The 13254-nt window shown below is 36.9% G+C and overlaps 1 protein-coding gene across 4 annotated transcripts in view; it reads left to right on the forward strand.

Annotated features, from left to right (window-relative positions):
- Positions 1 to 13251, forward strand: part of stk11ip (serine/threonine kinase 11 interacting protein) — a 37246-nt gene extending 23995 nt beyond the window's left edge. For 3 of the 4 annotated variants that reach the window (XM_058778746.1, XM_058778749.1, XM_058778747.1), the window contains exons 22-26: positions 154 to 332; positions 9028 to 9112; positions 9362 to 9447; positions 11160 to 11371; positions 12104 to 13251. In XM_058778746.1, coding sequence (XP_058634729.1) covers positions 154 to 332; positions 9028 to 9112; positions 9362 to 9447; positions 11160 to 11371; positions 12104 to 12232 — 691 coding nt within the window. In that variant the 3' untranslated portion in view covers positions 12233 to 13251. The remainder of the gene's footprint in view (positions 1 to 153; positions 333 to 9027; positions 9113 to 9361; positions 9448 to 11159; positions 11372 to 12103) is intronic. The other variant, XM_058778748.1, reaches the window with a different exon arrangement.
- Positions 13252 to 13254: the final 3 nt, after the last annotated feature.

A 13254-nucleotide genomic window follows, 5' to 3' on the forward strand; every position in this document is an offset into this window, starting at 1 on the left:
ATTATACACAAATCCTGAATTGAATTTTATTAACAGAAACAATTAAAAAGGCTAGCTTTTCTAATGATTTACAAGCATATCACTCTCCATTTCTCTTAACTTTCTTTTCATATTTATTACATTTTCTTACACTGTCTCTCATTTCTGTTGCAGAGGGCAACCCTCAGACTGGCTGCGGAAGAGAGAAAGCCATCGGTTGTGTGAACTCAGCTATCTGGAGGTGGGTCTGGGGTCTCAGAGTATCCACATAGAGTTTGATGAGGGTGCAGCAGCGTACACGCTACTAGTGCGAAGCAGTGCCCGCTGCAAAAGGTTCTTCAGCAAACTTACAGGCAAGACTTCCTTTTGCATGATATGTGGTTTCGAACATTTATAGAAGGAAATGAGAAATAGCACTTAGTAGACTTGCTAAGAAACTGCATTAAAAATTGTGAACAACGGCTGGTTTAACACACTCTAAAAAATGCTGGGTTGTTTTTAATATTTTTACCCAGGTGCTGGGTGGTTTTCTGCACTCTAAAAAATGCTGGGTTATTTTAATTTTTTTTAATCCAAATACTGTGTTCAGCTTGTTGGCCACAGTGGCCCTGAAACAACCCAACTGCTGAGTTAGAGTCAGTGCACAGGCTTTTTGCGTCCTCTACAGGAGAGAGCAATTCTCAGCGCCGCAGATTTGGTGCACTTCTTCAGCGAAATAAAGGTTTGTATACATTTTACATAATTTATAAAGTCTTTACTGTGCTGTAAATTATATTATTTTAGGCAACACAACACAAGGACGAGATCAGGTCAGTCAGCTAAATGTGTCAGCAGCGGTCGTTTCGTATAATGGAAATGCCTTTTGCCTTGCATAACATAAACTAAACTAAATTAAATTTAATATTCAGTATTATATAAAATAAAATCAATGTTAAAATATGTTCTCTAATCTCAGTACTGTTTGATTATGGGCAGGTTATGGAGTCATTCATGGAATCTTTCAGCTATGAGTGAAATGCGAGGCGGTGGTCTGAGGTTCGCAGTTCCCCCGGCGAACAGCAGCTCAGATTTCAGTGCGAGAATTAGCACTATTTCAGTGAAAAGGGATTAGTGAGAGAGACTGAATACACTTAAATTAAAATGCTTCTTTTAAATGTTGCGTTTTTATTTCAGTAATGCTTGTTAAACGAGTTTAAATGCATGTAATATTGTAAATTGTTGTATTCACCCAAATAAATTCAATATGTCTTCAATTTGTTTTATTTATATTTTAGTCCATGGGTTTTCTTGCTTATTATTAAATGTTAATCATTTGATTATTGCTGTTGCTTAAAGTAATTCTGTGTGTGATTTTTAATTTCCAGCCTATTTTTAGCCAGCAATATAGTCATTTTTAAACCATATTTGACTTAAATAAAACAACCCAGCATGTTGGACAAAAACATTTAACCCAACCAACTGGGCCAAAATAACCCAGCATGTGTTCTTTCCAATATTTGCCCAGTGCTGGGTTGCCAAATAACCCAAGTTGGGTTGTGTTTAACCCAGCATTTTTTTTAGAGTGCAGGTTTGCAGTTGGTTAACAGCTCATCATGAGACATTATTTTTTTTGTCAAAGTGAACAATACATTTCCTTCTTGGATGAAATTAAAATAATAGTTCAAATAAGATTTAGAAGGAAGTTTTGAATGAATGAAGGTGGTTTCCCCAAAAAAAATGTGTGCATGCAGGTTTTCATTATTTGTGGTGGTGGTGATGGTGCTAGTTTGTATTAAAGACAAGTCCTATGTCCTATATATATTTGTGGTCAAGAGTCTGTCGGAAACTGTCAGAATCGTAAGGAAACTTGGATTTACGGTTTATTGCATAAACACAGTCTTATGGATACAAAATGCTGTACACATTTATTCATTTTTTTAATTCAAAGTTTAAAAACAACTCTTGAAGTCCATATTACAGATTCACTGTTATCTTTATAGAGGAACTGACAGGGTATGAACTTTCACCGACAATACAGTACACCCAGCTTAGAAAGGAGACTTGTAGAAACAGTAACCTTCTGGCACAGCCACTGTGATCTTAGAAGCTGACAGATATCTGACGCTCTTGCACATCTCAGGAACTAGTTGCAACCAGACAAACACCACCTTCAGGTGTATTTACCTGTCCACCTCAAGTGTTCTTTTGATGGGTGTGCATTTTCACCACATAATGTGGCAAAACAGAGGATCCTGTCTTAAAAAAAATATCAGTACACCTGCAGTGGTTATCAGTACACCTGTAGAACCAAAACGAATCAAGTGTTAATGACTATAGAAAGGATCTTTATGTGCCTCTGTTCTCAATTAAGACATTGTCCTCCCAGTTTGTTTTGAAACATAGTGACTAATATTTTACAAAAAAATTTTGGTTTATGACCAATATGTTCAGTTCATGACCAATATGTTTACAAGATGGAGGATGAGTAGATGAGAACAGTAAGTTATGTTTTTGTTGTTATCCATCAATGCTTTTGAATGACATATTGAAATTGTCTGCATAGCTACTCTTGCCAACAAAAAAAAAAACAAGTAGTGTTTCTTTTTAGAGGGGCACACTGCACTTTGTATTTTTTATTTATTTATTTTATTTATTTGTTCTGGCCCACAAATTCATATAGCAGTAATGCTGTCTTAGTTTTATAGGTCTGAATGACTTTCCGTATTTAAATGTTTATAGTAAGAAAAAAAATATTAGATGTGTGAGAATGCTGTTCTTTGTCTTTGTAGTATTTTGTCTTTTAAAACTAGAGTAACAGAGGCTGCATTGTCTTTTATTCATGACTCATTAATGTTGACTTTCTTCAACAAACTTAAGCCAAGCATACACTACAAGACTGAATATCACTGTCCTGTGCGTGCTTACAGTCACTTGTCTAGGTGTGTCAAATGCAAACTCGGAATCTAGTTATGATCCCAGAATGCATTTTCTCACAAACTCATGTAATGCACGTGTATGTTCATTTTTGATAAGCCATCAAACAGACATATCATGTTCCCTTTCATTCTGTCATATTGGCGCTGCCTCAACAGTTGACGCTATGGGAACTCCACCCAGGAGTGATGATCTCTGAAGCACGTGCAGTGTTCAAACCAATTCATTGGCAAATGGAGCTCTACAGTAGCACTTGTGCATCTCGACACGTATAACCAAAACCCAGAACCGTTTTATTTAGATTTTCTATCTACAAGGTTTCTCTGAGAGCCCAATATTTCCTCATCCGTCATTATTCAGTGAAAAACTGAGATGCAAAAGAGATGAACTGAATCAAAATGTTTTGTTGCAGTTTGTTTTCAGTTTAACTGTACTGTACTATTTTTTTTTCTTCTTGTATCTCATTTTATATCTATCTTATTTTTTTACACACTTTTTTTCCCTTAAAAACCTGTTCTTTTTTTTTTTCTTTTTTTACGGCATTGCTTTTCAGCATTGCCGTTTACCTGATGCTGTATATTCAGCACTTCAGAAAAATGTAGCATTTTACCTTGAATTTTGAATGTGAATTTGCAATCTATATTGAATATGATTTAATAAAAAGATTATATACCAAAAAATAATGGCCAAAAAAAAAACACAAAAAACATTTATTGATATTTCTATTGAGACACCCTTTGCAGGCTGAACGAAAAGGATTTGTGTGAACCAGTTCTTTTCATAAATAGGTCAAGTAGACAAGTCACCAGTTTAAATCAGTCTGATGAATGCTTCACTGAACTGAATCCATCAGAGAATCTAATAAATCAACATCTGGTTCATTTAATCACTGATTCTTATAAACTGCAAGGACTTTACTTTAAGTGATGTCCATATCAAAATGTGTCAATACCTCCATTACTGGTTAAAAAACCTCCAGGTATCTACACACCCAGTTTGACTCAGAAACACTTACAGCTTAGTCTGCATTTTAAAATTGAGCATGTCAATTTAGGTCTAAGATTGATCCCATTTACACAGATCCCCACCCATTATATCAAACAATGTGATTCAAGTTGGATAGTGCTGAGACAAGCTTATTGGCCCTGTTATTGTCATAAAGATTCACCAGAAATTCTCCAAAAAGACAGTCATGTGGGGGGAAAAAACTACAGAGATAATCAAGTCACTTTTATTTATGGTAGCACTTTATACATTTTGTGTCAAAGTAGTTTTACAGTGTTAAACAGGGAAAAACATGAGCTGATAAGACAAGAGTACAATAGTACATTTTACAGTTAAAGTCAGTTCATTGTTGATTCAGTGATGTCATCGTCTAGCTCAGTTCAGTTTTCTTCAGATAGTCTCTGTGCAATCTAGTCAACAATATTGCCAGAAATTGTGTCCCCAACTAAGCAACAAAAAAGAAACAATGGCAAGGAACCGAAACTCCATCGTTGACAGAAATGGAGAAAAATCTGAGGGCTGAAAATCTCTAGGTGCTGATCCACCATCTAGACTGGAGACATAATGTGATAGTGTGTTATGTGTATGCCAAGTTAAAGATATGGGTCTTTAATCTAGATTTAAACTGACAGTGTGTCTCCCGAACAATGCTAGGTAGATTGTACCAGAGTTTGGGCGCTAAATAGGAAAAGGACCTGCCGCCCACAGTTGATTTTGATATTCTAGGTATTATCAAATGGCCAGAGTTTGGAGATCGCAGCAGATGTGAAAGACTATGCAATAAGAGGTCACTCAAGTACTGAGGAGCTAAACTATTCAGGACTTTTATAAGTAATTAGCCAGATTTTAAAATGTATACAATGTTTAATAGGGAGCCAGTGCAATGTTGACAGAACCGGTCTAATATGGTCATACTTCCTGGTTCTAGTAAGAACGCTAGCTGCTGCATTTTGGACCAGCTGGAGTTTGTTTATTAAGCACGCAGAGCAACCACCCAATAAAGCATTACAATAATCTAACCTTGAAATCATGAACGCATTAATTAAAGTTTCTGCATTTGACAAATTGTTTTGCTGATTGGTACGTTTTGTCGGGCTGTGAGGAAATTTACCCCCAGTTTCACAGACAAGGCTTAAGCCTAGTCCCAGACTAAAGTGTAAATCTGAGCTGTTTCAACTGAAAGAAACTTGCACTGACTGATCTTGAAATATATCAGTGCCATTGTTTTGTCTCAAGATGCACACCAGTTATGTTTTTTCTACGGCATGTTAATAAAAATTACTTAAACGTCCTAATTGAACTATGGCCTAATCCTGGCTTAGTCTAAGTCCCATCTGTAAAACCGGGCCATAGAGCTAAGTATCATCAGCATAACAATGAAAGCTAACACCATGTTTCCTGATGATATCTCTCAATGGTAACATGTAAACCGTGAAAACCAATGGTCCTATTACTGAGCCTTGTGGTACTCCACATTGCACTTGAGAACGATGTCATACCTCTTCATTCACTGCTACGAATTGATGAAGGTCAGAAAAGTCAAGTCACTATTATTTGTATAGCGCTTTTAACAATGCAAATTGTGTCAAAGAAGCTTTACATCAGCTTTATATAAAGCTGTGTGACTTTATATCAGCTTTACAGTATTCTTTTTTTTTTTTTTTTTATCAACATTTTTTTTATTTTCCATACAGAACGTCCAAAATAAAAAAAACAACAGACACATACTCAATATCTCAAAGTCCAGTCAAAGGGAGAGAGAGGGAAGGACAAGAAAAACACGAAAGTCACTCCTTTATACAGTCACGTATATCAAAGAGAAAGCACTGCCAATCATCGATGGTAGAAGGCTTGGCCCCATTGATTTTGTGCTGTTGTACGTTCATAAGTCACTATTTGCAGGAGGCTACGGATCCAATATGTTTTTCCACACATGTGCGGTGTAAACCAGTTTTGTATTATTGTTTTCTTCGCAGCTGTAAAACCAGCAAACAACATTCTCTTTTGCATTGAACTTATACAGAGACCAGAATCATCATTAAGAAGACACAAACTTGGATTAACAGACCAATCAATTTGCAGTAAGGATGATAAAACCAGGTTTACATGTGTCCATAGACTGATGACGACAGGACATTCCTAAAACATATGCAGAAAAGTACCTGATGATGTAGTATTACATATATGGCAGTTGAGATTCGGTTGTAGTTTCATTTTAAATCTTTTGTAAGGGGTTATGTATGCTCTATGAAAGACTTCGAAGTGAATAAGACGATGAGCCAGATTTTTAGATGTTAAACTGAGATTAGACCACACTCTCTCCCAGTCGACAGATAAATTAAGGTCAGATAATTCCCTATTCCAAATAGTTTTAATAGAAAGAGGTTTTGTAATGCAATCAATAATCTTATTATATATTAAAGAAACAAGATGGCCGACCAGCAGATGGTGCAATCCAATCCTGCATAGGATGAGAGGAGATGGGAGATGCCCAAGGATCTCCATACGCTTTGAGAGCAGAACGTAATTGAAGAAAGACAAAATATGCGGATGCTGGTAGACAAAGCTTTACAGTATTTAGACGGGGAAATAGTTTGTCAAAATAATGTCATTCTCCTCTGGCCAGACAAAATCAGCAGTTTAAATCTAGGCTAAAGCAGAGTCAGATTGTGCAAAGGACTCATCTGGTTCCTGTGGTGTTGTCCCGATGGCCGTCTAGGAGACAGGGTCTTCACTGGGGATCAGTCTCTGGGGCTTATCTAGTTGTCCACGTCTCCGCTGACGTTCAGGGCTGTAGAGGTCATCTCTAGGTGCTGATCCACCATCTGATCTGGATACGGACTAGATCCGGGTGGCTGCAGTGACCATCTGATCTGGATACAATCTGGATCTGGGTGGTTACAGTGACCTCGGAATAAGAAAGAAACAGACTAATATTAGTGTAGATGCCGTTCTTCTAACGATGTAACAAGTACATCGGGTGTTTTGGGAAGTCTTCCCGGTTCCGGTTGACCTAATTAATGCTGCCTAACAATCCTTTAACGGATTATAGAAATGCGATAGTGTATTTTGTGTAAGCCAGGTTAAAGAGATGGGTCTTTAATCTAAATTTAAACCGACAGAGTGTGTCTGCTTCCTGAACAGTGTTAAACATATCAAGCTTAATATTCATATTTATATGCACTCCAGATAGGCTAGACTACTTACCCTGCAATGACCTGTCATTAGTCCGTTCCCCCTGCACCGCAACCCAGCAACCCTACTTCAGCAACCCTACTTCACATCAAATAAATGCCACTCCCTGATATTTTGTGATGTAAATGTCATAATCTATTAAAACATTTATTTCATATTATTATACACAATCTCTTACGAAAATTAACAATGGTATTACTATAGTAAGTAGGCTATAGGCTAACCCTGTTTTTTGGGCGTTTTAAATATAAATTGTAGCCTATAACCACAGTTTTACTACAAATACCATGGTTAAACTATGGTTAGTGTAGCAAAACGTGTTTAATTTGTTTTTTCCATGGTTTACTTATAGTAACCATGTTTTTTGGTTGTAACCACGGTTAATTTTCGTAAGGGATATTTTCATGTTATTTTATATCTCTTTATTTTACGGCATGTATTTGTAAAAATGATTAGGCTATACGTTTAGCACACACCACATAATGCTGTGCATTTCAAGGCACTTCAGTAGGCCTTTAATGTTACCTATGTTTGGTCAATGTTCAAATTCTTTTTAATATATCAATAAAAAAAGTATGACAGGCTCTAGTCTTTATCACTTTATTAAAATTCAGCAAAACAAAACGACAAATGTTTACTTTCACAAGCCGTCATGTATAGGCTTGTAGTAAGCTGTCTCTTGCCTGGAGACTCAATCAGGTAACAGAAAGTGTCGGGAAACGACACCTCTGGCAATTCCGTTGGGTCGTTTGGCCCGTCACGGATATCTTAAGGACAGTCCAACCCAATACGGCTTGGTTTTCCGACGTATCTTGCTCTGTCGAGCGGCAAAAAAAAATTTATGTAGACCATTCTGGGTCAATACCATGCTTTTCCAATGAGGGGGAAAGGATCGTTTTCCCCCACGCTAAGTCCGCCCACACAGCTATGATGCGACACCGACCAAGTCTATTCTTACTATCCTCAATTAAAGTTTGGATGCGTGTCTCCTAGTTCTGAAATATTCTCTTTCAACCTATTTCCCTGCAACCTTTGGACACAGCAATGACTTTAAATTTATTTTATGTAGAATAGCTACTGTGCTCTGTCACTGGTTTCTTTAGTTTAGATTAAATAAGTGTTACCTGAAGGAGGACTTTTATGAGGTTTAAGATGAGGAAAAAAACTTCCACCTGGTTTACTGGGCAATTTACTTTCCAGGATTTAGACCTATTGGCTGACATTCCTGCCCTCTCTCTACAACCTGGGGCATCATGCAGTTATCAGTCAGTCAACCAATCCAATCAGTCAATCCCAGCAACCTTCGAATTCCTATTCCTATTTCTATGAATGCTCCCACTATAGCACACCGTTAGTTTGTAAAATCCACTGTAGAGCACCCAACAATGTAAAATGTATCAGTTTGTACATCTGTTTAGTAATAAAAGCTATAAGCAAAAACAAATGGAGATTAAAAGAAAAAAACATAACATAGGGAATACATTAGAAGTCAAAAGACCTAGCATAAGAAACTAAATCATCAGTTTCTGTAATTAATCTAGATTACTCGCACCTAATATTAAAATTTGTAATCATAAGCATTTTCACATTAAATCAGCAAATTAAAGTGGAAACAATTTCAGTAATTTTTTTTTAAGATCAAAATGTTAATGCTTAGTCCTATCATTTCTGCTTGCAGCTTTATTTGACCTTTATTTGGTTTGCTGAAACATTCTCTTTTGTTTTTAATCTTTTTCTTTAAGGGTCTAAATGTTCAATTATACTAATTTATTTAATTGAAGGCATGGCACAGTCAATAATTTTCAAAAAGCAATTACGTGAACAGAATTATGTGTACATAATGTGAAAAGCTCTTTTTAGAGCTTTTTAGATTTAGAGTTTGTGAAGAAATTGTGCAGATATTCTTCCTCACTACAGCACTATGTTTTCATGCAGAAATTGCAAGGGAATTGGCCCCAAAGTCTGAAAGCAAGCTGAAGGGAATCTCCACCACTCGGCTCAACCCACAGCACCACCTCTGGTACGCAGTGCAAATAGGCAGGCATTTTTTCCCTCTCCAACTCTGTCTGTCTTTATCTCTGCCTCAGGCTTTTCATTTTTCTGCCTGCCTATCCTACCCAAAACGTAATGCATAAAATGTGTGAGAATAGTCTCAAAGAATACTCTCATTTGCACAGTTAAAAAAGACCAGTTTTATTAGTGATCCCAAGTTACACATATTATCCCACAAGTCATTTCTTAACATATTTTAAATCTGTCTGTTCTATAGGCATCTAGTCTGTGAGGATGCCCTGCCATGTGAAGAAGACGACGGCCATCCTCCTTTCCGGTACCTTTTAGCATTCCTTCACCAAGGTGAGTGTCTATGTACTCCAGGATGAAGATAAGCAAGAAATTATATGGTGTCTACAGCATGTGATGACTTGCCTGTAATGGGGAAAAAGCTACAAATGGTTAGAGTAGCAGAACTTGTAGTGGTAGACTGATTTATATCTGATACATTACAGAATTAGACATTATTAGACTAAATAAAGCTTAAGATGGGTGTGATGTTCACCTCCAGGGAATTTATGGTCTGGTTTATAGCCCAGTGTGTCCCATTCACCTCAGTTCAAGCTCTAATGTGACTCACACATGAAAGTTACAGTTCTTTAATGATTCATACACACTTTCATCAGATAACTGTGGGAAATAGTGCTGCCCAGGTTAACACAAGGACACAAAGGTGTATGTATCAGTGCTTGCTTTTGTTAGTATCCTGCTGTTATCCTTGGAACCAAACTTTGATGTCTTGACGCAAGAAGGGAGAGTCACAGAAAACAGATTTATCTGATTCTTCTTGAGAGAATCATCCAACTGTGAGCGGCTGGATCAGCTTTCAAGAGTCCCAGTACCCTGCTGGCAGGCTGACTCTCCCCCAGAACACCCACCCCATTGAAAGGGCTCACAGCAGGCTAGACTTGTGGCGTGATAAGCATTCAGCTGGTGAGACCAAACCCAGCCAATCTTACAATGATCTTAAAAAAAACAAGAACATCCTGAAACATCACTCATGCCCTTTTCTCCCACACACAAACGGTTTCATATAGTCGTTTGTGCTTTCAGTTGCGTGCGCCTGCCAAAAAGCTCATTAACACTAACATACACAGAAGATTTTGATGAATAAACACAAAGTACATCTAATATCACAAACAGACATTTTGTTCTCTTTCCTGCAAGATGTTCTTATTTTATCTCTGTGGGTGGTCAGTGAGCGGAGCTGTGCTATCATTTGTGCCTGTACTGTTGTTGGTGAAATGCATCTGATGAGTTTGTATTTTCCATAAAAGAATGGTGTCTTGCTGTTTCTTGGCAAATGCAACAAAAAAATATGCATGTTGTTAATTCACTGTTCAAAACTCTTTCCTTGCCATACCCTTACAGTAAGATTATAATAATTATTTATAATTTAAACTATCAGAGTATAAATATTCGAGTTGTCCAATTATTATAATTTTTTAAATAAATGTTTAATTGATTTTTCAGTTAATTCGCCTTTGCTTGAATACATTATATCCATGAAAAAAAGAGAAGGATGTCTGACTATTACAGTGCACATTCGCTACCATATGTTAGTTCTGACAGTTCAGCTACAACTAATGAACAACATTATTAATGCAACAGATCATTAAAAAGAACCATCTAAAGAATTGTCTCTAGAACAAACTTCATAGGTTCTTCATAGGAACTCGAATGTACTTAAGTAACTTTAATGGTTTTCGCACATCAAGCGAGCACTTTGAGCCTGCATTTACCATATTTAATATGCTCTATGTATTTGCGTTGATCCGTGTTTTATATGTGAATAAAAGCCTAAGTTAAATCTGATTATCATATTCGCTCTGATAAATGCCTATTGAGCTGAGCTGAAGCTCAACTGGCATAATAACAAAACTGTATTCCTCTGTGAGTTACTTTTTACGCTAAACATTTTACACCTCAACTGCTAAAGGGCCAAATCTTTCATACTCAAGCTTTTTGTAAGGACAAAGTTATTTTACAAGGTCTCACTTTCTTTTTTCTTACAGTAGATGGCTCTTTGGCCTCTGTGAGTGTACTAGCCACCAAAGAAATGCTTTTTCTCCTTGATGAAGACCACCAATGGAGCAAGAGCCAACCTGAGGGCCAAATGAGCAGTGGGAAGGTGACCGTTCAGGAAACTCAGCCAATCAGTTGTGTCAGTTCCATTCATCTGTTTTCATCAGATCCATGCCAGGTGGACCTAAAACTTTACGATGAGGTGTGTGGGTACATCTTCACATGTTCTCAACTAAACCACAGAGCAGTGGTTCTCAAACCTGTCCTGTAGTACCCCCAGCCCTGCACATTTTGTATGTCTCCCTCATCTATCACACCTGATTCAACTCATCAGCTCATTAGTGGAGACTGCAAGACCTGAAGTGGGTGTGTCATATATGTGACCCTGGACCACAAAACCAGTCATAAGTGTCAATTTTTCAAAATAAATAAGCGTTCCATTGATGTATGGTTTGTTAGGATAGGACAATATTTGGCTGAGATACAACTATTTGAAAATCTGGAATCTGAGGGTGCAAAAAAAGTAAGAGAAAATCACCTTTAAAGATATCTAAATGAAGTTCTTAGCTATGCATATTACAGATCAAAAATTAAGTTTTGATATATTTATGGTAGGAAATTCACTAAATATCTTCATGGAACATGATCTTTACTTAATATCGTAATGATTTTTGGCATAAAATAAAAATGGATAATTTTGACCCATACAATGTATTTTTGGCTATTGCTAAAAATATACCCCAGCAACTTAAGACTGGTTTTGTGGTCCAGGGTCACATATAGGGAGACATACAAAATGTGCAGTGCTGGGGGTACTTCATGGAGAGGTTTGAAAACCACTGCCATAAAGAAACCAAGAGCAATTGCCTGGATGTAACACATGGCTACTATATGGATAGAATAGATGGAGGTTTTTGCTGTTTGTTTTTGACAGATGGCCAAGAAAGAAAAGACATGGTCTTTACATGCTGAAGATGAAGAGCTGGTACAAGACCTGGTCAACTGGATCACGAATCATTGGGAAACCATGTTTGGGGTCAAACTGACTACTATCAAGCAGTAACCACTAGCCACAGTGTTAAAGAAAAGCACCTACCTTACATCATGAAGAATCCTGCCTAAACCTGCTTTTAATCTGCATTACTGTCTTTGTGTAAATGTGGACTATTTGTGTTTTTGTCTCTATATAAGCCCCAAATTTCATTATTATATTTTCTTGGTTGTGCTCATGCCTCCTCTATATACTAATTGTGCAGTAACAAAGCTGCACAGAGTGCCTTTTTGGCTTTGTCACCAACCAACACCAACACACCTTATAATACGTAACTATGCATGCACAAACAGTTTATTTGTAAATAGGTTTCTTTGGATGGTATGAATGTGGAAGTGAAGGTGTATTTTTATCTCAGGGTGAAAAGCCTTTCAATGTGCTCTCAGAAAGGTTCATAATTGGGTTATGCAGATCACAGGAGAATAACCGGTTTACTTGAGTGTTGGTGGTGTTAATGCAATGTTAGTTAAGACACATTACTGAACTAAAATACCCTCTCACTCTTTGAAACTTTGTTGAAGATATTTATGAACTGTATAGGTACACGACTCTTCGTAATGAACTTGGACTTAAGTGTTTTGTGTTTATTTGTTTTATAAGAAAACAAGCATAAATCTAGCTCATAAATGTGATGTGTAACCATTGTTGTTTTTCCCCAATATTCTATTCCAGCACTTGTACAGAGAGCATAAAAAGGGAGCTAGTGATTACACGTCAAAACTTAATGGTCACAGGCAAAAGAAACCTCAAATAGCTGTGAAGAGAAAATTTAGTACAACCACGTGCAGTTTTGTGCCAAGTCGTTTGTGTCCCTCAGATGTTCTGCACTTTTATTTCTTGAAATAATTGAAATGGCTTGAAAAATAGTGAAATGGCTTTGTTTTATAAGTACATGTTGTTAACAAAGTTGAAAGCATATTGTCATTCAATGTAAAATGTATTTAATGAGTATTTATTCATCTTTGTACTGGTCTCCAGTAGGGAAATCATAACTTTTATTTTTGTAAACACAATAAACTCTTTAAATATTACAC

This window comes from Onychostoma macrolepis, chromosome 06 (assembly GCF_012432095.1).
Source record: "Onychostoma macrolepis isolate SWU-2019 chromosome 06, ASM1243209v1, whole genome shotgun sequence".
In the NCBI taxonomy this organism is placed as follows: Eukaryota; Metazoa; Chordata; class Actinopteri; order Cypriniformes; family Cyprinidae; genus Onychostoma; species Onychostoma macrolepis.